This window comes from Heliangelus exortis, chromosome 2, assembly GCF_036169615.1.
Source record: "Heliangelus exortis chromosome 2, bHelExo1.hap1, whole genome shotgun sequence".
NCBI classification, from domain to species: domain Eukaryota; kingdom Metazoa; phylum Chordata; class Aves; order Apodiformes; family Trochilidae; genus Heliangelus; species Heliangelus exortis.
This window is the reverse complement of record NC_092423.1, coordinates 76,386,213-76,412,602: the sequence shown is the minus strand read 5'-3', so window position 1 is coordinate 76,412,602 and position 26,390 is coordinate 76,386,213. Positions and strand designations below refer to the sequence as shown.

General features: G+C 38.6%; 1 protein-coding gene across 1 annotated transcript in view; it reads right to left on the bottom strand.

The window, feature by feature from the left end:
* The window catches only part of RETREG1 (reticulophagy regulator 1), a 61,624-nt gene extending 36,195 nt beyond the window's left edge, over positions 1–25,429 (bottom strand). Inside the window, exons 1-3 of the mRNA XM_071736644.1 lie at positions 25,006–25,429; positions 14,288–14,394; positions 13,001–13,031 (exon numbers count right to left, since the gene is read on the bottom strand). Coding sequence (XP_071592745.1) covers positions 13,001–13,031; positions 14,288–14,394; positions 25,006–25,277 — 410 coding nt within the window. The 5' untranslated portion in view covers positions 25,278–25,429. The remainder of the gene's footprint in view (positions 1–13,000; positions 13,032–14,287; positions 14,395–25,005) is intronic.
* Between the last annotated feature and the right edge of the window lie 961 nt (positions 25,430–26,390).

The window sequence follows — 26,390 nt, the reverse complement described above, 5'->3', positions numbered from 1 at the left end:
ATTCAGTTTCTCAAACCACATGTTATAGTACAGAAAAGCAAGCTTACTAAGCAGAGAAAACAGACAGTGGCTTGGTGACTTGGGTTTCAGGTTTTAGAAGACTTTGCATTGTCTACAGAATGACCCAAAAGCTGGGCTAATGATAGTGAAATCAATGCTTAGGGCCAACTGGCCCCAGCACCATTTCTGCACATACACATTCTCATAATCAGATTGATGCTCATTTGTTTGACAGGGAAAAAAAATATCTATGACTGGTAACAACTTTAACAAGTGATTACTGAAACTGGGAGACAAATGTCTCTGATAAACCTATCTATGGCAGGTCTGGGTATTTGGTTCGGTAACATTTTCATGCAGAACAAACCCTATTTTTCTCCTTAAAATAATAAAATATCAAAAGCAGGATTTCTGCCTACAGGAAAAAGATGATATAGACCAATACTAAAGGGGGAGAAAGCTATTTCCACTAGCAGTAGAAAAATATCTTTTTCACATTTTTGTGGTACGGCATAAGCCATACCATTTACTTTTCATGCATTCTGTAGTGGTAATATGAAAATACAAAATATGGTTAAGCTCAATTTATCATATATGATTTTATTAAGAAAAACAATTCCAAAATGAATCAGTCCACTTTTCTTCTTAATCCTAAAAGCAGTCTCTCTATTTAAAGTAACACTGGGGGCTCCCTGAATGCTATAGTTTATAAATACCCTTTAAGATGACAAGTCAAATGACTTCAGGATTGTAAGTTATCTCTCACAGTTGTTCAACTGTTAAAATGGAAAGTGGTAAGAATAGAATAAAAGTACTCATGGTGAAAATGTTACATGTGCAATGGAATAAACACAGGGAATAGGACACATGAGCATTTTAACATTAATCTTCCTACTTAAATTTACTCTCTACCCTTTAAAATTACTGTTTTTGTGAGCTTCTCTTCTGACAGGCTATTTGAGGTCTGTCATTCTGCTCAAAGCTGATCGGAAATGAAGTCTTCCTCCACTTGTAATCTGTCTGGTACTTATTGTAACAGTATTCCAGTGGTTTAGGCATGAAGAGTAATTTGATGCAAAGGGTGAAAAATACGAACATTACAAGCAAGCAGAATAAATATCTGAGTCAGGCAAACATACTCAACAGTTCAGTGGCAAAGAAACAAGCTGTTCCTGGACTAGGCAGTAGTTATATTTATTGTATGGTATAATGCTACAAAGAGTAATAAAAACTATGTTTTGACTGTGTGTCAACTTTCTGTTCTTTTTAACAGGGCTAGGTGCCTTGCTGCTCTAAAAAAGTACTATTGCTTGTTAAGCAACAAGTACAAAAGTATTCAGCTAAGATCTACCCATCTAGATGTTTTACTAAGTCTGCCTCTTTGTTATTTTTTCACTAGAAGATTCAGAATAAGAGCTGACAGAGGCAGGAGTGACTGACTCTTCCACCCAGCAGCATGTGACTGCATGCAAGTCTTCTCCTTTCTCTGTCCACCAGCCAGGTAGGAAGACTTTTGCTGCCCTTCAAGGGGCAGTTCATAACCCGAGCCTCAGTTCAACACGTGAGCTGAAGTACACCTGCCTAAGAGCAAGCATTACTTTTTGGCTGACATTTATATGAGTATGTCCAAACTTTTTGGATCCCTTCAACTAGAATGATCTCTACCTAGGATGAGAGGTGTTTATCACTTTCCCACACAGACATTTCATTCCAAGTTTCACTTTGTTATGGAGGAAACCTGTCAATCACATCCTTGGACAGGTTTTCTTATAATGTTATTTAGGCCAGCAGCCAAAATAAGAGTATACTCTTCCAGAGCCTGCCTCTGAAGCATGTTATTTATTATAAGCATTTGTAAATATAAACGAGTAAAAAAAGAAAAACAAAGCAAAGCTTTATATGGAAAGTGCAGTAATACTCAGAATTAACAGCAAAATATAAAGTGTATCTGCTAGTAGATGAGAATTTCCAAGCAGCTTTGAAAACAGGGAAATAGGAAAAAAAAACCAGATGCCTTGGTTAGCATAAGAAAGCTTATCTGCTCAAAAATCATAAGAGAAAAACAGTTTCTTAAGAGTCAGGAAGTAGCCAAATATTGTCCAATTTCTTTTAGTTCATTTGATACTCTTTGTGGAAAGTCTTGCATCCCACAACAAGCAAAGCTTAATTGATTGCTTCAAGAAGGGTCACTGAAGACAGACAGGAAAAGTGAACTGAGATGGGTGGGACCAGCACAATTCCTCTGCACTTTTTCAGATATTATCTTTCTATAGAGATGTTCACCAGCTCAACAAATCAACCCACAAAGATGGAATAGATTAATTATTTAGGAGAAGCTTGTAGCTTTCATTTTATGTCCAAAGTGTGACACACACCACAGAAGACATTATGTTTAGGTTTTTTTCACTGTTATTAGACTTTTAAAACTTTAACTCTGCTAAAGAAAAATTCTGGTGACAATACTGTTACATTGGTAAGAAACATGATAATATTAAAAGGTTAAGAACACTGCCAAACTTCCTTGCTGAAAGCTGGGAAAACTTGGCAAACAGCATGCAGCTGCATTGTACAGATGAGTAAATTCAATTGCAGAACCTGCCACACTTGCTCTTGTCTAGGAATAGTAGAACTAAGCACGTGTTACTGAGACAGTGCAAAGTTGAGAAAGGAACACGTGGGAAGTGAGAGCTCCAGAGTAGCACTAATAATTCTGGTGATTTTTCTCTTTCTGAATCTCTGGTTCATTTCTCCACTCACCTCCTTGATGGAATTTTCTGTATTCACTTTATCACTTTGCTTTCAGCACCCATCAGCTTCCAGGAGTTGTTTACTTAACGCTGGAAAGAAGCTGAACTAAAACAACCAAAATACCTGCAATTCTACATACTTGTACTTAGTGCTTAGTTAATACTGTGAAAAAATGATGTGACCCTTACAATAAACATAGCAATAAAAAAAGATGTGAATAGCCTAGATGATGGCAGGCAGAAGTGGGAAGGTTGCATTTTCTCTCCAGTGATGATAATAAGGGTATTACATGGCATGCCAGCAAGCATCACACAGAGCTATCAGAACTGGGTCAGCTCAGAATTAGCAGTTCTTATTTTGTTCACAACACACAAATCCACCTGGCTGCACTCACAGACACCTTTAGCAGAACTGCATTTTTGATGGATGCAGAAGCAAACTCTCATGAATAACTGAATGGTGACTGCAGCTCTTTACTTCAAAAAAATTACATGGAAGAGAGCTGGCTTTATTAGATGTAGAAAATTGCTGAAGAAAAATTGCCTTATATTTAAATTAAAGAATTACACACAACTACTGTATTTCCCATCATTAGGAAGCTAGCATTTTTCTGCTGAGTGTAACAATTCATTTTTACCAGTGAGTAACAAAGGAAATTAATTACTGAGTCACTTCTGCACAGGATGCAGCATACCCTGCAGTTTGCAAAGACTGCATTTATGTCAGGTATTTATTTCACACATTTAATCATGGATGCAGTGACTTCACTTGAATAAAAGTATTTCAGACCTAGTTTATTTAAATACAGCAAAAATACACATCTCATTGTGCTGGTGCCCAGATAACCTATTTTCCAGCAGGGAGGTTAACAGGCAAAATGCCAGGCATATGGATTTTTTATTAGACTCCACATGAAATCTCCTAATGTTGTTCTATGAAATCCCTCCTTTTGACTTGTTCAAGGAATATTTGCTTATATCAGAGAAAATATAAATGGAACACTAAAAAAAAAAAGAAACACAAATAACCAGCTTTCAAACAATATGCTCTCTCCTGTGAGAGATTAGCATGACTAAGAAACCATTCTAAAGTCAGACTGTGTAAGGTAGTCTTCTGTATCTTGAAATTTTACTTAAAAATTTGTGTAAAACCACTTTTGTAATCAGAAAAACAGGAGGGAAAAAATCAGACGTTAACAATGTCAATCTCCTCTTATCTCAGTGCTGCAAAAGCAAAATACACAGAAACGTAATGATCTTTCAGAGATTCTAAACAGAATAAAAGTTTAAAATTCTCAGTAATTGTGGCTACAAATCAATGGGTTAGAAAATATTAACAGAGGAAGGGATAGGATTGCGTGACAAATGAAAAGAGTAAGACATTTCTCAAGGAATTAGGGTTTATGAAGCTGAAACTAGAAAAAAAATTTGGCTATCCAAGCAACTTGAAATCAAACAATTTCTTGGGATCTCACTTGGGATACCTGGTAAAGATGCTGAGCAAGTTAGTAACAGCTGAGAAACTGTTAAAGCAGTCAATGAAGATTATTCAGCATCCTCATTCAAAAATACCCTCATTCAAAAAAGAAGGCATATTTATTTTAAAATAATATAGCCTGTCCTAAAGAAAAGATGGAAACATACATCTAAACTGCTGAAATGCTTTTGAAAATTTCCTATATGACACTTAAAAGCACTAAAAACATCTTATCTGCTACCCACATAAAATAACTTATTGTTTAACTGAAAAGCCATACCAAAGTGCAGGTATTAAAAGTGTCTTGTTATATGAGATTGATATGTCCTATGTCCTTATCATTTTCATTTGGTATCTGTACTAATCCTCCAGATGATTGAGTGGCAATACCCTGGGAGGAGTGGCAGGCATTGCAGAGGGCAGAATCAGGGTTCAAAGAAAAATGGCATGAAACAATCAACCAGCCAAGCTGATCAGGCCTAAGCTGGTTTTGACTGTATTTGATAAGCCAAATGCATGACCACAAAATTGGAAACAACCCCCTAAACAAGCAGTGCAGTGAAAAAGAATGTTCTCAGCAGAATAAAAGATTCTTGAGTTACTAGTCATAGAGAAAAAAAAAATATGCCTGGGATGGATTTACAAGACATTTATGATATATACAGCCCAACTCATCTCTTTTACTTGATACTGATAAGTCCCTGGTTTGGGAATCATGCTATGAGCAATACAGATACTTAAACAAAGAGGCTGGACAACTCCAAGAACTTCTCATCTTTTGCATACACAGATGGTGCACAGAAGGATGAGCTGAGATCCTGGAGACAAGGAAAAGAGTAAATGTCATGATGGCTAAGGCAGAATCATCTTATAACCAAATTACTAGAGGACTACAGGAAGTGGGCCTGACTTCTGAAGCTTATACATAGTTTATATATGCAAGAAGAAATTGGTTATATGCAACACATTTTTTTTCCAGTAAATATAAGGAAAAAACCCCAAACGAAACTAAACCAACATGAGATATAGAACATCTACAAAGGCTGTGCAATCTCCTTCATTTTGCCTCCTCTCAAATAAAAAAACCCCAAACAAATAACCAACCAACCATCAGGGACAGGTGTGTAGGAAAATGCTTAAAAGGGTCTTCAGACTAAACATAATTCTTCTGCCAGTTCCAGCCTTTTTATTTAAGCATTACTATTTTTTTCTTCTTGTAAGAAAATGAACACACAAAATTCTGCCAGAATGCTGATTTTATCATTTATCAAATATAAAAATAAACTCTCAAGAACGCAATACCTGAGAAGTGAACTAACAGTTTGGAAATAGCTAACTAAAAAGGAGTAATAAAGTCACACAGTACAAACAAAAATAAACACAAATGTCAAGAAGTTTTTTCTACGAAGACTAATCCTGCAATCTGTAAGAGGCTTGAACATTTATATATAATGTACCTTTGTGATTTGGAAAAGAAACACCACGCATATTGCTAGTTATCTGAGCTGGGACAATGCATTATATAAAACCACGTAAAACTATGGTTTGATATTTCAACAGTACAGTGGCTACTGAATAAATAAATTACAGGTTTAAACTGCCAATAAAAATCAATTTTGCATTTGCTAAGACTATAGTTCCACAAGCATGCATCCACTTTCTGCAGTACAACAAACACTTTTTATATCAGGAGCATTTTGGAGTATCATGATTTTAAGCAGAAATATTTTCAGTAAGTTGTCTTGCCATATATTCAGCCATATATAAAATCCAGCACAAACTTATATGAACACCTAAGCTGAAATGCATAGAACAGCAAGCATTACAAAATACCAGGAGTAGAAGTCTCTGAATACAATGCACGACTTCAGATTATACTGAAACTGAAAAAGGAAATATTTGCCCTGTGAAACCTGTTTTTATCTGTTTATCTACCAGATTATATTCTGCACTCTGACCCCCTTGTCGGTCACAGACAGTTTTTTCTTCAGTCTGCTACCAGACTTCACACAGTCATGTATAGCTGCATGAAGTATAGATCTCATCTGGATGACCAACCCAAGACTCAGGGATTGCACAACAGAAACTGATACCAATAGCCCCACATTTCAGTACTGACTGACCCACATGACTGGCCTTGACGAACATTAGCTTTGTTGTTACCTACAACATCAAGGAAATGGATTAACAAGCACAAAACAGGAACACTTCTATTGCAACCTTGATTCTGTTTAGATTTCCTAATGGAAAAGACCTTGGACTTCCTAATCTGCTCATCTGTGAAGAAATCTCTGCAACACCCTGAAGCATGAAGCTTTTTTTTTTTTGAGATCCAATAAAACAGCATACCTTCAAGGTCTCAAGAGTGATCTGAACACACAATCATACAGTTACAGAGACTGATTTCAGAGAAACTGCTTGTATACACAGAGACAGAGGCAAATCTAGTCCCCATGCTTGTTTGGGAGCCCTTCAGTTGTTACTGCTGTGGAATGGTATTCCAGTATGTTGCTGAAAGAGTCAGCTTCTTATTGTAAACAATGAGCACCAGCCAATGGCATCCTTAAAAAAGACAGGCACTAAGACCAACAGGGAATAATGACAGAAGGGTGGTAAATGCTCTTACTCATCTTACCGCCTGGGCTTACATTATATTTTCAAGAGAAACTAAAGGTCACCCTTAAAGTACAATGGACCTGATCAGCCTTACAGATACTTCATTTAGGACAACTGGAATCATGCTATGTATCTCACAAAGTCCTTCAACTCTTTCTCCATTGATCACAAAATAAGGCTATGCAGACTAGATCAGAAATCTTCAGGCAAACATCCTGCAGATTGTCTTAAACCAACCCAGCAGGCAAAGCATATGTAAATCAGAGCCTCAGAGAAAATAAATGAAGCACAGTAATTAGAAGAAAGTGGGAACTGTCTCACCTTCGGTGATAACACACAGAGTATTTTCCATGGCATTGACATATTAAAAATTTTGTGTAAGTGTATTATGGAATTACAATTAGAATCAAAGGATTTTTTTTTCCTAGGAAAAAACCAATAAGCAAATGCTTTAAGTCTGTCAAACTCTGAATGGTGCTAGCACAGAATATTGTTCTTCAGAGTGCACAGACCATTGCAATACATATAAACATCTATGACCTGGGCTGATGCAAGTGTGAATTTGTGTAGGTTGAAAGACAAATTGAGGTCTTGGAAAGTTACAACCTGAATTTGAAGCTGATCTGTCACAGCAGGAATTTAGCACCTGCGGACCCAATAGCTCCCAAGAACTAATACTGTTCCCCCTGGAAGCAAACAGTAACTTTGACAGGTTTGGGGGCCCACAGATTCTGCTGCAGTAAACTTTCAAAAATGGAATCTCTGAAGGAGGGACTGGAGGAGAGGAGTGGCAAGAGGGAGTCCTGGACTTGGACTGTGTGTCTTTGCAATCTCCTACCGGCAAAGGCTGCTATCTTAGAAATATCCCAGCTGACTACTGAGCATCTAGAGAGCTTCAATATTAGCTCACAGTCTCAACATGAGTCCTAAATGGCTTCAATGAAGACAGCTGCCAGTTAAAAGTTTCAACCAAGAAGTGTTCTTCTCTTGAAGTGTTCACATTTCTTCTTACAGAGGTCTAAGTCTTGATCAGACTAATAATCTGGGCAGCAGTGTATAAGGCTGCTAGGATATCCCCTCTTCTCTTGGGACCAGAAGAGAGAGTGAAAATTAGACTTGGGATGAAAGCCCTGCAATTACTTCCTTCTTTTCCTTCCTTCTTTTCCTTCCTTCTTTTCCTTCCTTCTTTTCCTTTCTTCCTTCTTTTCCTTCCTTCCTTCCTTCCTTCCTTCCTTCCTTCCTTCCTTCCTTCCTTCCTTCCTTCCTTCCTTCCTTCCTTCCTTCCTTCCTTCCTTCCTTCCTTCCTTCCTTCCTTCCTTCCTTCCTTCCTTCCTTCCTTCCTTCCTTCCTTCCTTCCTTCCTTCCTTCCTTCCTTCCTTCCTTCCTTCCTTCCTTCCTTCCTTCCTTCCTTCCTTCCTTCCTTCCTTCCTTCCTTCCTTCTTTCATCTGATGCAGCCATTAGTGCAGTAGGGAACCTGACACCATCTTTGGTCAGCCAAGTCTCTTCCTAGACGTCTGTAGCTTTTGTTTGTTTGAGAACATGATAAAGCATTGAGAGGCCTGAAAATTGGCTATGTATAGCTGCCAGTTTTCACAGCATTAACTCCATTCTTTCCAACTTATTTTATCCAGTCACTGGAGGCTATTTTAAAAGACTGTTGCTTAGCCTTTTCTCGGGCTGCAACTGCTTGTGTTTTTTCGGCTTGCTATTTATTAAAATTGTATTCATTTTACCTCCTTAAGTCTGACTGCTCAAGAAACATAAGTCTGCCACAATTCCTGTGCATATTCCAATACATCTGCTAGTGCTGACAGAGAAACATTAAGTTTCAAAGAGGTCATGTTAGGACAGGAAGAAATAAAGCAGCTTTATAAAGTAAAGGAAAGTAATTTAACAAGCGACCTTCTCCACTGCTCCTTTAAAAGTTACCTCTTTTTTTAAAAAGGCAAGATACTGATAGATAAGTACCTCAGAATCAAAAACGTGGTGCAAGAACCTGCTTCACTGAGAAAGGTTCAGAATGAGACCTCATCTTGCTTAAATTTTAAATGTTTTTAAACTTAAAATAGTACTAAATGACTCCATTAGAAATAAAAGTGCAGGTCATCTTACACAGGCACATTTTAAACGGGAGACAACAAGTATTCTTAATTTGGGTTATGGCAATAAAAAACAGGCTACACTTGCTTTAACTGGTCATCAGTGCTCAACAAAAATGAAGGAGAACCAAAAGCAAATGCATGATATTAACTATCTTTATTGATGGACTCTGATCACTGATACTTGGAGGCATAAGAAGGCAGCAGAAGGGATGCAAAATGCATGCAAATATTGAAAAAAAACCCACAAATTTCAAAACAGTGATAATTGGTCATTCACCCTCCAACTACCACAGACTTCATTTGAAAAATAATAGTACAAAGCATACAATTTCACTATCATAAAGCTGTGCCACCATTTGTGAAACTTCAGAGTGTGACAGCAACTAATTGGCAGTAATTTCCAAAATTAATTACATTACACAAAGGTAAAGTAGGAAACCAATGTTTTAAGATAATTTTTGTACTTTTTGTTGTACTTTCTGACTGAGTCTATTTTGATAAACAGTGCATGCCAAGGTTGTCAGGAGCTAAAATAGCTCTTGGCACAGTTTTGGCATATGCCATCTAGCACTGTCCCAAAAAAAACAAGGTAGTTTCAAAGTTGGCACAGACCAGAAACCCTTTCCAGCCTGCATGGGGCCATTATGTACAGACCGTGAGGCAGTTCAGTGCTATGGACAAAGCCGGTTTGCACCTGTGGGCCTTGATGCCAGAGAACAGTCACAAACACATTTGATTTATTAGAACAGGCACTGCCTCTCTTCAAAAATACCACAGATCTACTAAATATTTTTCTCTGCACAGTAAGCATGTGATTCTCTGCTGGGTACTGCTTTTTCTAAGCAGTGAGCATGGGGATACTTTTGTCCCAGGTTGTTTATAGAAGATAACATGGAAGAAGTTTTTCATATCCATTCTTGAGTAACATGAAAGGCAACTATGCAACCAGGCTCAACATTTTACAGCCTTTCTTCAAATTTTGACCCAATCAACAGGCACATTTATATTAGTATTTGAAAAAAGAAAATAACAACAACAAACATCCACCCACTATGCAAACAAACATAAAGTCTATATGTGAACTTAGAAAAGCTCTAAATCAAAGCTACGGTGCAACAGGTGAAATTTCATTTATGTTAAATAATCACTCTTAAAGCCACCTTAACACCAGAGGCTTGTGAAGTGTCTAAAGCAAAATCTATTTTTAGAGAAGGTATGCAAGAGCCAGAGTACTGCAAACCAGTAAAGATGTATCTCTGTTCTGTGCAAACTGTCAGGAAATCTGTCCTATGGTAAAGGACACCACATCACAAACCCGTGCTTTCAGTCAGCAGACTTCTAGATGAATTCTGATATCCATAAAAACTCATCTGAATTTCTGAGAAGGCTTTCAGCAAAGTCTTGCATCAAATGCTATTATGGAGACTAAGAGGTCATGGGATATGAGAAGAACTATTGTGATAAAGATGGAGACCAACTGCAAGGAATTGCAGAGCTTTAATCAAGTATCAAGCGATTTGCTTGCCAAATGTCTTTTGAATGTCAAGACATTCACATAGAAAGAAAAATCTTGAGGTCACATGCTTTAAACAGACCTTTGGTACTCAGGAACATAATCCTGAGATAATTAAAAATCCATGAAAACTTTAATTTAGAGTTCAGTAGAAGTCATAAAAGCCGAGCATTGGGATTTATTTTGAAAAGATGAGAGGACATTTTTCTGACTTTTATATAGTCATATGCCAATGTATAGTCCAGGGGCCTCCCAGAATGCTGAAGGCTATTCCTATGCCGACAAAAAGGACAAGAAAAATAGCAGGTAAGTGCAGAGAAGCACACTGAAGATAACAAAGCTAGAGAGAACTTCTATTTTAGGAACAGTTAATTAGTGATGGACTGAATGGGACATGCTAAAAGTCAAAAGCTGTTGAAGAATATCAAGAGAATGATTTTTCAGTATTTCTTCCAACACAAAAAAGGCATAAAGTATTAAGAAAATATTATATAGCAGTAAAAAACCACAAGGCTGTGGTCCTAAACACACAGTCTGAGCTGTGGATATCTGTGCTACGGGGCATTGTGAATATCAGAAGTTTTTAAGAACAGAAGCAAAGACACAAATTCATGGAAGGTCCACCTAGAAGAGCTTGGGGAAGAAGAATTTAAAAAAAAAAAAAAAAGAAAAAAAAAAAAAGAAAAAAAAGCTTCCTCCCACTAGACCAGGTTGCTCAAAGCCCATCCATTCTGGCCTCGAACACTTCCAGGGAAGGGGCATCCACAAGTTTCCTGAGTAACCTGTGCCAGTGTCTCTCCATGCTCATAGCAAAGAATTTCTTACTCATGTCTAGCCTAAATATGCCCTCTTTCAGTTTAAGACCATTACACCTTGTTCTGTTGCTACACACACTTGTGAAAAGTTCCTCCCCAGCTTTCTGTAAGTCCTTTCAGGTACTGGAAGGCTGCTATAATGTCTCCTCAAAGCCTTCTCTTCTCTAGACTGAACAACCCCAACTCTCTCAGCTTGTCCTCATAGGAGAGGTGCTCCAGCCCACTGATTATCTTTATGGCCCTCCTCTGGACCTGCTCCAGCATGTCCATGCATTTCTTGTGCTGGGAGCTCCAGACTGGACACAGTACTCCAGGTGGGGTCTCATGAGAACAGAATAGAGGGGAAGATTCACTTCCCTTTACCTGCTGGCCATGATTCTTTTGATACAACCTAGGATATGGTTGGCTTTCTGGGCTGCAAGCACACACTGCCGGCTCATGTTGAGCTTCTCATCAACCAACATCCCCAAGTCCTTCTCCTCAAAGCTGTTTTGGATCCAATCTCCACCCATCCTGTAATTTTGTTTGGGATTACCCTGACCCAGATGCAGGACCTTATACTTGGTCTCACAGAACTTCATGAGGTGGGCATGGGCCCACCTCAAACCTGTAAAGGTCCCTCTGGAAGGCCTCCTTTCCCTCCAGTGTGCCCACCACATCACCCAGTTTGGTGTCATCACATTATCTGTGTGCCACAGCAATGCCTCCTCAGTTACAATGTCTGAAGCCCTGCTGGTCTACACAGACACATTGAGTAGCACTATAACCATTTTATACTGCTCAGTTCCTGATCTAGAGTGTCCTCAGTCCTGCACAGTTCCTCCTCCATAGCAACTCCACTGCAGGTTTATAAGAAAGTCAGAAGATAGTTCATACCTTTGCAAGTTTAGGAACAACTGCATATCTGAAATGCAGCCTGTAACTGCCATGATATTGGCAACTCTCTATGGGCAGAAAAAACCTCGCATCCTCTTTCCAACTTTGCATTAGTCTCTCTCCAGTGTTAGGGTGTAATAAAACAGAGTACTACAGGATGTTTGCAATGCAGCAGTTGTTTTCAAATTATGTCAGACATGCAAGTATTCTTGGTGGTCTGTTTAGAAGAATAATGCTTTAAATCTACAAACTTGTATTCTGAAAATTAATTGTCTGTAAACTATTTAGAGATGCTGTTTATATTGCAAACAAATCAATTATATACTGTACTTACAACATTATACAAACATTTGACTGTGGACTGAGTCAGCCCAATGGCAAGTCAACAGAATTCACAATTATTGATTAATTTAATCTCCAATGGATATCAAATAATATTTATTTGAAATGATGATGATAAATTGTGTTGCCTACTACAGAGATAAAATGAAGCCTCAGGAAGCTTATCTAACCACTCGTATAATGATGATATAATGTTTTAGAAGTAAATTACTTCCTTAACCAACACAGTTTTTTTCCCTAATAACAAACTTCAAACCAGAAAGCACAAGACATGATAATTCCACTGGAATAAAAAGCATTTCAAAAAGTATTTTTTTATGTTACTGTAGACTCAAATCAGAATACACTTTCTAGAAAATCATTAAAAATTAGAACTGATGAAAAGGCAGTAATAATTTAGAAAAGATGCTATGATTAAAATAATTCAGCTTTTTTTAATTATAAGGAAAATAAACTATTTTTTAAATTCCAGACAATTACATAATCAATATATTAAAAATAATATGCTTACTTGCCAGTGATGGTCCTCCAGAGCTGTGCACCTGCAATTGTGGGAATGTAAGATGAAACCAAATGCACTAGACCAGAAACGTTATTATTATTATTATTATTTTTCCTTATTCATAAGGAATGTTCAAACCTGGCACAAAGTAGCTAAGAAATTCTCTGTAACAAACAGGAATGGGATATGAATTAGAGCAATAGAGCCTGAATTGTTTTACACAAATTTAACCTACCAGTTAAATTTATAAATGGAAAAAAAATCAGTATCTTACATAGCTACATTTTCTCATGGAAAGAGAAGGTAACCAACGTAACTTACGCTTTACACAGACACTTTCAACATTCCTTTTGAAGCTGTAATAGTCCTGCCATCTAGTGGCTGGCTGGAAGTGTGAAGTAACTACCCAGAAGTGTTACACTAGGTAGAATTTTTTTTCTGCTTTTTGGAGTGGCACTGCCACAAGACTTCTACAGTATTATTTGAAGAACCTGATTGTTCTTGAACTCTGTGTACAATGCCATTGACAACAATAGTAAAAGAAAGTTAACTATAGAATAAAAAGGCCTCTGTAAGGTGGGCAACACAAGTCTTCCTAGCACCATCTCTATGATGAATGGATAAACAATCACATAGAAGTGGGAGTGAAACACAAATGAAGATGGGATGGTATTACTGCTCTCTTACTTTGGGCAATATTGGCAAATCTAGGATTCAGTCATTACAAAAATATTACAGCTAAGAGACAACTTCTTAGTATCAAATTCTGCTAAGCTTTTAAAGTTGGCCACTGAGCTTGAAATACCCAAGCAGGAAAAAGAATAGTAATGAAGACTCATAAAATAGAAAAAAAAAATACTGCTAATTTCTTATTTTCACTGTCCTAAAATAGGTGCTTTCTGAATCTATTTACAAGTTTAGGCAATTTATATTTGGTTTCCAAAAGTGATGTCACTAGAGTAATGTCAGAAGAAGTAGGAATATTTAGGAAAACTTTGTATTTTGGACAATAATGCATTTTCATACCTAGCAGCTAAGAAACAAGAATGATTGCTTACTAATACCAATTATACTTGCAGTATAAGAAAATTACAAATGCCTTTTCTAAAAATTATAACAAAACTTTACTGAACGTGGTAATAGATCATAATAGATATATTATTTCACTTTGAAATTAGCTAATATTTCACAATAATCATAACTTCCCATTTGGTAATTTAGTGATTTAGTAATGAACTAGCGTGACCTGAGTTGCAGGTCTTTTAAGCAGGGAACTCTATCAGTTTACTGTCTTACCTTTTATTCTTGAAAATACCAAATCCTTTATTATCTGAAGAACTAGCACTCCAAGTATTATGAGAGAAGTCAGATGATACACTCTCCAAGAGGTTAGTGCAACAAACCTAGAATGTCAAGAAATAAACATTGAATGCTTTTGTAGTTATAGTGAAGGATACATAACCTTACAGTTGATATTAGTACTGAAAACAAAGAGAAAAAAAAAAGATTAATACTCAATTAACTGAATTTAGTTTACCCCCATAACCTTCCATGGGAAGCAAACACTGAAAGCTCCAAACACAACAGTCTCACTTACAGATGCAGTCACTAAACATACATTGAGTTTGTAGTAGATTTTATCTATGCACAGAGGAGTCACAGAAACCAAAGTATTTCAATTATTGCAGAGGACACATAAATTTAAAAAATTAGTTATGGTTTTATTAACTTAAATTATCCTGGCACAAGACAATTCTGTTACTCACAGACAAGAAAAGTTAAGAGATTTCCTTGTATTTCCTATAGAATCTATGGCCACACAAGATTTTAATACAATTTTTTTCTTTCAAATACAAAGATGAGGTAAAATGGTATCACTCATAGTATATTACTCAAACTTGTCCTCAGAATAAGCTTTTGTGAATTTCTAATTACATGAACATTTTAGAACACGCCTAGTCAAGTCAAACAGTCCTAGACTCAGAATGTATGATTTATAATCTCATACACTGCTGATTTAGCTATTCAGGTATGTTTGGAGATTAGCATTTCTATCTGTTTTACAAAAAAATTTCTTAAGGAAAGGATCCAAAAAAGGATCCAAAGCATGTAAGATTTATAATTCAATTAAAAAAAAAAAAAAAAAAAAAAAAAAAAAGTCTCAAGCACATTAAGCCAGAGATCTGAATACAGATAATGAGCATGTTAGTATCTTTTTCGAGGTAAAGGCAAAAACAATTAACTTTTTATTTTTTTGAAGCTGAGGATAGCCAAAACCAGTAAGAAGCCTGTCCAAGGCAGTGGATCAAATGAGAATACCAATGGAAACAAAATCATACAAAGCTGGAAGGCTTCCAAGAAACCTCTTTGACTGAAAAACAGGGCAACCGGCCACCCAATTAGCTGCTGGTGCCGATTTTCTGCAAGGAGGGGGAAGGGAAAAGGAATAGCAAGCATGGCCTCTGGAGGAAGCCTAGAGACACCCTATGAGCAAACACAGATTTTTAAAAAGAAGATTGTCTTCTAGGTGTTTCTAACAAGCTCAGGAGACACTGAAGGTTTGGAAAACTGCTCCACTATTCCTTGCAATTCTCAAGAAAAACAGACTACATAAAACAAAACATCTGTGGTGCCGATTTTCACATTTAATACAAACTCATAATTCTCAAACACCCTGAGCTAGGATATGATTTCCAGTACAGACAAGCCCATTTTGAAAGTTTTCTGACCATTAAAGGTTTCTACATCTACGCAGTCTGAACTACAATACTCTATAAAGAATCAAAACAAATAATGAAATCAGAACTTCTGTATATTTTCAGCCAGCTCAAGAAAAGCACGAGATGTTAAGAGAAAAATGATTCCAAGGCAAGTTCTTTCAAAGCTGCCGAAACATAGCTCATTATATCAAAAGTCCTAAAAACTTTGCATCAAGTTGCCCCACTACTTTTCTTGGTGATAATCATCATCATTACACTTCCTCGATTCTGTTTAATCATATAATCATAGAAAGTTAGGGGTTGGAAGTGACCTCAAAAGATCATCGAGTCCAACCCCCCTGCCAGAGCAGAGTCACCTACAGCAGGTCACACAGGAACACATCCAGGTGGGCTCTGAATGTCTCCAGGGAAGGAGACTCCACAACCTCCCTGGGCAGCCTGTGCCAGTGCTCTGTCACCCTCTCAGTGAAAAGATCCTTCCTAATATTTATATGGAACACCCTATGCTCCAGTTTGTAACCATTGCCCCTTGCCCTGCTGTTAGTCACTCCTGAGAAAAGCTTGAATCCATCCTCCTGGCACTCGCCCCTCATTCTCATCTCCAAGCTGAAAGGATCGAGTGTAACTGCACTGAAGACTTTGCTTAGCCTACTTATTTATTGATAATGGAGGAGAACATGTGATAATGTATAGAAAAATTAAACAAAGAATTTTTATGGAAGTTCAAGGCATCAGAAGTTTGTCACAAATTGAGACCTGTAAGTTATGTGGGCTTGATAATACGCCTATTCTATAGATTATTTTTTGGAGCCTGTGCATTAATATTTTATAGAAACAAATTGTGTTACAACTTAGTGACTGCCACTGGCCTTTCCTCAATAGTGTAAAGAAATACATCGATTCTGAAATTTATGTTTGTGTGTGTGAATGCATGTGCACACATACAGGCATTTACCAGTTGTGAAAGGTATGATCAGATGTTTACTGAGAAGGTTTAGCCTGTCTTTCAAAGAATATACAGAACATGTTTGACCTACTTTATGCTCACAACTAAACCATACTCTTAGTTTCACTGCAATCACAGCTGTCACCTGCTGTTAAAAACAATTGCACTAATGCGGACATGGATTAGCATACAAGGATTAGCAAGGTAGCATCCTCTCTGAAAGATGCTTCCAAGTCATGTCATTCTACCTTCTCTATACTGCAGTATTGCTGCTCCACAGCTTTTGGGGAAGAAGAAAAAAAAAGTAAAAGTAGTCTAGGGTGAGCAGCTAAGGCAGCAGCCGAACAAGGGCTTTTCACTTATTTGAAGAGCTTTGAATTGTTCTGACTGGACTTCCTGTGCCTTAACATTATTAGCTGTCAAAATCCTTCCTCCCCTGCTAGTGTTTATTTCTCCTATGCTGTTTGCAGGAAAGACCATTTATGATTAATTCACTCAAAGCCAACACATATCACACCACAGGTGCTCTAACAATACAGATTAGCAAAACTGTTCGTAAGCCACGTCACACAGATCTATATCCTTAAAGCCCTTACTGGTTAAAAGCTGATAAGATCCCCCTGTGTGACTTCTTTACACGTCTATCATAAACTTAGCAAAAAAGTGTTGGGATCTGAAAACCACTTACTATGCTACCAGTGTCAGGATTTTAAATTCTTATAGGAATTAACAACATGATGCATAGCAACAAGACTAGTATGAAGTTTCAGTGCTACTGATGCTTATTATTAAGAGTTAGGGCTTTCCTCTCCCCTTTTTAAAAAACAAAACAAAATGATTTATTTAAGTATTTCTAATACACGTGCATATCTGACAAAATTGAAAGGCTCCAGCATGACATCATAATACACTGCACAAAATTTACAACCTCTATGTGAACTGTTCTTAGATGTAAATAATTTTCATAATAAGCTTCCATAAATATTAAAATGCAGTATCTACAAACATTAAAATCCAGATGCTTATGTATTTAACACATTTGAAATCCATAATAAAAAATAAGCCTTTTATTAAAATATTTCAACCAGAGCAGAATGAAGAACTGGAAAGCAGTTGTGATTCATGATTTATGTGCACAGGTTGCAGAGTAAAAGATGAAGACTGTTGGACAATTCTAACTGAAGTCAGTAACATATAGGATAGGAATTCAAATTGCATATTCTCTACCCAAGCTACAACAAATGACATTATAAACTTATAAACAAGTCTAAATAAAAATAGTAAAATTATCTAAGAAAAATATAAAAAAATCTTTATAAAACTTGGCATTTAATCATCAAGGATAAATTTGCTTACAAGCAAAATTGGTAAACTTGTAAGTATACTGATAATCTGGGGGATAGGATCCAGTCAATAATAAAATGTTGCATTTCAAAATTATCTCACACTGTTTGCAAGGAAACCTCTTGGAGAATGCAGTAATAAGAATCACATTTCAACATCTGCATCTTGTGAATCAGACTTACTGTAACTTACAGCATTCAGCTAGGCATACAAAATAAAAAAATTGAACTAAACAACATACCTTCTGAGTCTACCATGACATGAACTGCTAATGCTGTACCACTGACAACAGAGGATCGCATTTCCACGAAACTTAAAATTATTCTGAATTAAATACATAACATCAATAACCTGGCTTCCTTTGCTTTTGCAGAAATACACCCAGATGACCTTAATTAACCTGTACTCTGTCAATGTACATAAGAAATCTTAGTCCCATTTTCTCATACAGTAAGCAGGAGTTTGACATTAAACAATCCACTTCTACCATGCTGCCCTAAAACTCTTTTTCTTTCCTTTTTTTTTTTCAGTCCTGTAACATCTACCATGGTGTATAGCATGTCCTCCTAGAACTTTCACTGCTCTCAAAATTCTAGTTAATATTTGAGAAATGTAATTGTTTTGACTCAATACATGAAGAAACTATCAGTTTCTCTCTTAAGAGGCACAGAATGTTTAAGACTTAGCAAGAGGGAATAAACCAAATGCATGCTATTGTCTATTCTCTTTTGTTCAGGATTTCTATATTCTGCAAAGTCCTTATCCTGGATTTGGTCCGAAAATCCATCTATTCTCCATTGTTCGGGATTTCCATCTTCCACAAAGTCCTCATCCTGGATTTGGGCCTAAATTGTTTGGTAATGCTCACTTCCCTCAGTTCCTCAATTATCCCACTTGATTTCTTTCCTGATTGAACCTGTTTTCAACTTACTGGTTGAAAAATGCTGTAAACTGTCCAGGTTTTTATGTAACACTGTCTGGCTCTCAAACAATGTCAATTTTCATTCCCATAAACCAATCTCTCAGCCAAAACTATGTAAACTGTCACTAAAAAGCTGTTCAGATAATGGCTTTATATTTTTTTGCTAACTAAATTAAATTAATTTAACTTTGTTCCACTTTTCTACCTCCAAAGCCTTCATAAGTTTTACTAATTCATGTTGGGAAAGTGAACATAAGCTTAAAACTGCCTGAATGAAAACAAGTAGAGCCCACAATTATAGCACAACTTGTGTTGCCATCAGAATTTTAGCCTTACTTGAGAAAGTGTATTTTGAAATATCACCTTCTAGGGAAACAAAAACCCAACCCCCCAGTACTTTTTTTTAATCTTTCAGAACAAACAGCACTGTACTGTACTGTAGCATGGTATAATAAAATAAACACAATACCAGTAATTACAAAAGGTTGGCAAAAGGCAGCAAATTAGGTTAAGACTATCTGACTTTAGGAAACAAGCTTGGACCCATGTTAGAAACCCATTCATGTGAATGAGCACTGAATTTCAAGACTGCCTATGCCAGAATTTTTTCTTGTCTTTCCTGGTTATGAATGCATTATAATTACAAAAGAAATCTATCAATACACAACCTACTTTCCTACCTTTATTTAAAGGTTAAGAGATTGAAACTCTTATTAGAGTTTCAGGCAAGAATACAATCTATAGCATTTTAACTTGTGTGTTATCCTGATACTTTGGATTTTGGGAATGCAATCCCAAACCTACTAATAGCTTTCAGACTAGAGCTCCAGACTAAGCTCTAAGATCACCTGTATAACAAAGGCAGCTGAAGACAGAAATTTCCCAAATTCAAACCCACATTTCTTTAGCATATGGTTGCTGTAAGACATTTTGTCATAAAAATACATAGGTGTGATTGCCTGACTTACAGATATTGCAAGTTTAGGATAGTGATCTGAAGGCTAACATACTACACACTGGCTTCAAAACATCAATACCTCTTTTTACTCCATCTCTTTAGTTTTCATGCTTTTTTCTTTATCTTTTAATGTCATAGATTTCTTTTATTCCAATTCTTACTTTAATTTTGTAATTTCCTTCCTGTACATGGCCACTGATGAATTTCCTACATATATTTTAAAGGGAAGCAAGTATTTTGAAGCAAGTATTTTCTTCCTAAGGATGTAGACTTGGGCAAAAATAATTCTTTCTGTATTATTTTTGCTTGGTATGGTGTCAGATTTGAATGTGGTCGGGGGAAGATGAAGTCTGAGAGAGGACAGAAGAAAAAGAACTCTAATCATCTGAGTTACTGTGTAAGCTAAATTGAAACAATAGAGAATAAAATATTTATATACTGCAATTTGCAATTTCAGTAACTTCACTCATCAAAAATCAGAAGCTTTTACAGTAAAAATAAAAGTTGAATTTATATAGCCAATGTGAACTATACAAAGTCCCTGTGAATTTCTTACTAATGACACAAGGTAGAATGCTGATAATGAGGAGTGGTTTGAATGGATAAAAGCCACATGACCCTTGCATAACGACTGTGTCATCCTTACAGAAGGGACCACACAACCTGCTGGGGGAAACAATCACCAGCCTTGCAACCCTGCAGGCAATATTGCTACACTGACTGAAGGAACACTGGCAATCACCACACCAGCCTTCTGGGAGTAACAGCACCAGCATAAGAAGACCACCTAATTCAGACAAGACCGAGAAGAAAATAACATTTTGTAAGCATCAGGCTTCCCGAGGTTCAGGATGCCAGGTTCACTCAGATGTCCTGTATGATCTGTTCCTGAGGATATTACCAGTGGTACCCATGGTCAGTGTTGACAGCAGGCAGAAATTTAGTTCCCTTTGTCAAACACCTGAAATGGAACACAAAGACATAGCCATACCGAAGATGTATATAACTACGAACAGCTATAAAATTGTGACTGCTGCATGTCTAACGGGTCAGTGTCTTTCTCCTAACAATGAATAAAAATGCCAGATGCAGGCACACACTGCATATATACCCTGGTCTAAAAGTGCAGAAACCTTGCTTTATGGGCAAGCTACCCATATAGGTGCAGTAGTGACACCATGTACAGTTCAAATGTAAACACCTGAAAAACATGCTTAGCCTGGTATTATGTTCTTACACCAAAAGACTAAATTAATGAATGAAGAATACTTTGAGATCTCTCCATGGTAAGCATTATAATTGCCAAGCAGAAATTTCAAGAAAGAAACACTTCTATTAAAAATTTTAAGTGAACTGGATACTTCAAATCAAAACAAACACTTGGGTAACAACTCTTAAAGCAAACTGGATACTCACAACATGCCAAAGGTCTCAAGTTCAGACTGGTGGTTTTGCTACTAACTTTTCAATGGCAATTAGATTTTATATCTGGAATAACCTTACTAGTCCAGTCTTTACATAATGCACAGCACGTGGCCAGTTCAGATATATTAAATATTATTTCCTCTCTTGATTAATTCTCCCATAACAGCAAAAACAAACAAACAAAAAAAACCCACACCAACCATTAGGTCTGAGACCAAACCAAACAAATCTGAGTACAGATAGTGAGAAAGACAGTATTTTTAATGGTAAATTTGGCCAGCATACTTAAGGGAACAGGGAATGTATTTTAATTTGTTCATCCAGTACAATAATACCACAAAAAAATTGTTAACAACAGAACTGCAGTGTCATACACAGTTGTCAATAAGAATGCATATAAAACTCCTGGAAAAAAAAATGTATTTGAGCTGGAATAAGAACAACAAACAGTGTAACACCATAAATTCCTTCCACAAGAAGACAGAAAGAGAAAAAAAAAAAATCTATTCTTTTTTTTTAGTCTTTCTACTATCTCCCCTCCCAAGAAAGCCTATAGAAATCAGTAATTTGGGGAACTGGTGAATAGATGTCAACTGCTGCATCTAATGATGACCTTGCAGGCATTGATGCATTATGTTTGAAACAAATACCTGCAAATATAAAACATCTATTTGAAACATGTATCTGAAAACTGCAACAGATGTGTAGCAGTACAGAATTACTAAAAATGCATATCCCCCCATATCTCAAAGAAATATTTAAGATGAAAGACTGGGAGAACAAAAGTTAAAAGCTGCTACTATCCTCTCCACACACAAACACAAAATAACAGTCAGGCTAGAATACTAGCTTAAAATCTAGGACTGACTGGTAATATTTGTCTAAGATGAAACCCAACACTGAAAGTTACCAGCTGGCAGCCAAACCCTTAGAATACCTGGACTAAACTTCCGGTACCAGCACTTTCTCTGCTCTTGGACAAATGACTCATTTTTTTCAGTTCTATGCAAGGAAAAAAAAAAAGGGGGGGGGGGGGGAGAACCCAAACCAAACAAATTTACTTTCTTATCTGGGGTTTTGACTTCAGTTTGTAAACTATATACAGGAAAAAAGTAGAATCCCTATCACATTTCCCATTATTAACTGCTAAGTAATAAGCATTTCAACCCTAGTTAATTTTAAAGATGTTCAACTGGGGTCATTTTGGGTGAGGGCTGTTCATGATGAAGAAATAAGGGAAATGATAAGTGACGGATGCTTTTTCAAGATTTCTTTTTACTTTAACTGCCAGTCTAATTTCATTCATTATTGAGAAAATTTTATTAAATGTTATTTCACTATATCAGTATATATAAAAATCTACATTGCATTATAATTAATATTTTATACATTTATTACAAATAGCAAGTAAAGCATATTAAGTCAGCTTCTGCAGGGCCTGAACTTCAATGCAGCCTTTATATTATAAACCCAAGGCAAGTGAAAAATGGGATAGTACTGCCAAGTTTAAGAAGGTCTTGAACACAAGATTAAGAACTAATTGCTTTAAACCTTGTTAAAGAGCCCATGATGGTTTGTTAGGACTATTAAAAAACTGAAGGAAAACAGAATGAAATTAAATTAATAAATTCCTCATACCTACAAGACAATTATTTCAGTAGTAAGTGTCAAAAAGGCATTTATACACAGTAACACAGTGAAATGATTTTTAAGGGGAAATTACAATCAAAAATATATACATAGTAAAAAAAAAAGTATTTTGTGAGAGGACATCAGAGAAACAGTTGACACGGAACATCTCCTAGTGCAACAGTTTACACACGAAGTGTTTTGAATGGTATTACTACAAGAACTATACTAACTGTATACTAACAGTCCAGCTGAAATTAAAGGGCCGGTAGAACTAAACTACTATCCACTACTCTTCCAACATCTGGAAAACTGTAAAATTAAACTTCCCTATCCCCTCCTTCCTATCCCACCAACACTACTGCTGATATAATGAGAGAAGTATCCCACTCAGCAATACAGACTTCTCAGTTTTGAGGAACACTGAGATTAGAGACCCTAAACACTGGGCATAAAACTACCTCTGCAAGGGACAGGGATACCTCCAGGCACAGGAAGAAGACAGATGAGGCACATAAAGCTGTAACTGGGCAATGTTTCTTCAACCTAGGCTCTGGCCAGTGCAACACCCGGTTAGGAGAGACTTCACAGGCTCTGAAGATAAAAGATGTGATAAAAGACGAACAAAAGAATAGCAAGGAGATTGCCTGGCAGCTACTACTACTCCTTGTAGTATTGTTAGATAACATCCCTGATAATTTTATCAGAGCCATGTCGCAAAGAAACATTAAACACTATGACTCTTCCAAATTGCTGGCAGAATAGATGATCTTTAAAGTATGCAGAAAATAAGAGTGAAGCCATGTAATTTTCTCAATGGAAGGATTTACCATGGATACTTCAGAGCAAGATGGATAATAAAAGTCAACCTGAACTAGACATCACACACATTGCTCCTGGGATTACAGTAGGTAAAATTATTTTTAAGACACCTGCACAGAGATTTTCCTCTGTGATTCAAAGCTTCATAAAGTTCTCTTTTCATGACTTAAATCTCATGTTTAAACATCACACTGTTGGGGTTATAGAAAAGTAACTGGAGTTTGCAATTAATCCACCTCTTTGCTCATTTGCCTCTGAAGGGCTTAAGAGGAAAGGAGGTAGTTCTAATCACAGAAGGGGAAATACAATTCAGTATTAGAGTCTCAACTGTATTATTAGACGGGGCCCTAATACATTAATCACTCTACATGAGCAAGGAGGCATACAGCGACATTTTAGGAGAGCAGAAAATGAAAAACATAGACATTGCCAAAACATAGTAACAGGGGAAATTCCTGATGAAGTTTCACATAGAAAAGTTTCTTCCTACAGAAATAAACAGATGTCACAAACAACAACGAACACATCCTTACGTTAATTTCTGGGGTTTATTCAACAGATCTGTATGTGACTAGAAAAAGCTTAGTCAATAAAGAGAACTGGTGCACTGCAGTAACATTCCTGCTGTCCCCACACCACAAAGCCTCCACTAACTAGGCCACCGATTTGGGAAAGCACGCACAACCCAAAGTGAACTCTGAAGTACTGGAGCAAGGCAGCAGCGCAGTGCTCACTCACTACGGGCTCGGGGCCTCATTTCACGAGGGTTCCAAACTCAGCACAGAACCGCAGGCCCACGGCTCAGCTCAGCTGCAAGAAACCCATCTGCCCAGCGGGGCGTGCCGCGGCCGCCCGGGTTAGCTCTGATCTGAAGCTCCTTCCAGCTACGTGAGACAGGAGAAGGGAGAGGAGAAGCACGACATAGAAAGGACCCGGCAAGCAGATGCGCACAACTACAGGACCATACCCCGCCCGGAGCGGCTGCCGGGGACAGGGGAAGAGATGGCGCAGGTGAAGAGAGAAACGCGACCTTCCCCGTGGAGGAGCAGGGGAAGGGGGGCTAATCCCACCAGAGACCGACTTGGTCTCGGGGAAGAGGGACGCAAATCAAACGCCCTCCCGTGAGACAAGAAACTCGAGGGGGCTGGCGCTCGTCCCCGGGCGGGGCGGCGGCGGGCCGGGCAGGGGCTTTCCTCTCCCGGGGAGGGCGGTCCCGACCCCGGCCCCCACCCCGCCCGGCTCGCTCACCAAAAGAGCAGGTTGACGCAGACGAAGGCGCCCAGGCTGCGGAGGGGCCGCTCCCAGCTCAGCGCCGCCGCGATGCAGCAGCCCAGCGCCAGCCCCGTCTCCCCCAGCAGCGCCGCAGCGGCGGCCGCCCCGGCCCCGCCTGACACCTCCATCGCCTTCGCATCCCCGGTCGCCGCGCCCTGCTCCTCGACGACCTCCGTCCGCTCCCGCCCGCCGCCGCGCTCCCCGCCCGCCTCCGCCTCACAAGGCTGCGCGGGAGCCACGCTCGCCATGGCTCGGTGGCGGCCGCCGAGCTGGCTGCCGCTGGGGCGGGCTGAGCGGGGCTGGGCCGGGCCGGGCCGGGCCGGGTTGGTTGGAGGCGGGGTAGGGGCGCGGCCCGGGCCGGGCAGCACCAGGGGCGGGGCCCGCGGTACTGCCGCTAACACCACCACCCCCCCCCTCCGCCCAGCGGTGGCTGTGACGTCACCGCGAGCGGCGCACCAGACACGGCGTGAGGGGGGACTGGGGGAGAGCAGAAGGTGAGGGGAGGGACCCCCGGGCAGGTGTCACGGGGGGCTGCGCGTGCGCGTAGCAGGTGCTGGGGGCGGGGCCTCCCCGGCGGGGGCGGTTGGCGGCGGTTGGTGGAGCGGGCGCCCGCCCGCCGCTTGGCCGTTACGGCTCTCCCTCCTCTCCCACCCCTCCTTAACTTCTCGCCTGTACGGGGCTCAGAAATGTCAGGCGGCTGGGAGTAAGGGCTTAGGGGTGCCTCTTGCCTGCTGGCGAGTGCAGGGCTCCTAAGTGTCCATCCAGGCTGCAGAAGTGACCCGGTTGGGGAAAGGTGGAGAGCCGGTTGCCTTACCGGCTTGGGAAATGTGAGATGAAACCTATGAAAGGTGTTAACACTGAAGCTTCTTCTTGAGTGTGTCCCACAGCCAAGCAAAAGTCTCAAAAAAAAAAAAAAAAAAAAAAAAAAAAAAAAAAAAAAGTACTTGTAATCACATTGCTTTGATCTTCCGAGACCGTGAAAAGGAGGCTATAGGATTTGAAATTCTATACTTTGTCAATTATAGCTGTCATTTGTACCTGGCCAGCCGGAGGCTCAAGATGGAAGCTGGATGCTATCTTTAAAGTGGTGATGTGCGTAATAGCTAATGTGATTACTGGGGAGCAGAGTTCTGGAGAGCGTGGCTGCTGAGAAACATCACTTGAGCATCTGTTGTTGAACAGGAACAGACAAGAATTGGGATGCAAGAACATGTCTCACAGTGCAGTGGCAAAGTAAGAAAAATAGGAGAATTCCAGACTGGGAGTTAACACTTGTGTCTAGCTTAATTGCGTTCCCCTTGTTAGCTTGTTTTTTTGACGAGAAAAGGAGTCATACCCTCTTCAAGGTCATGCCTTTTTTC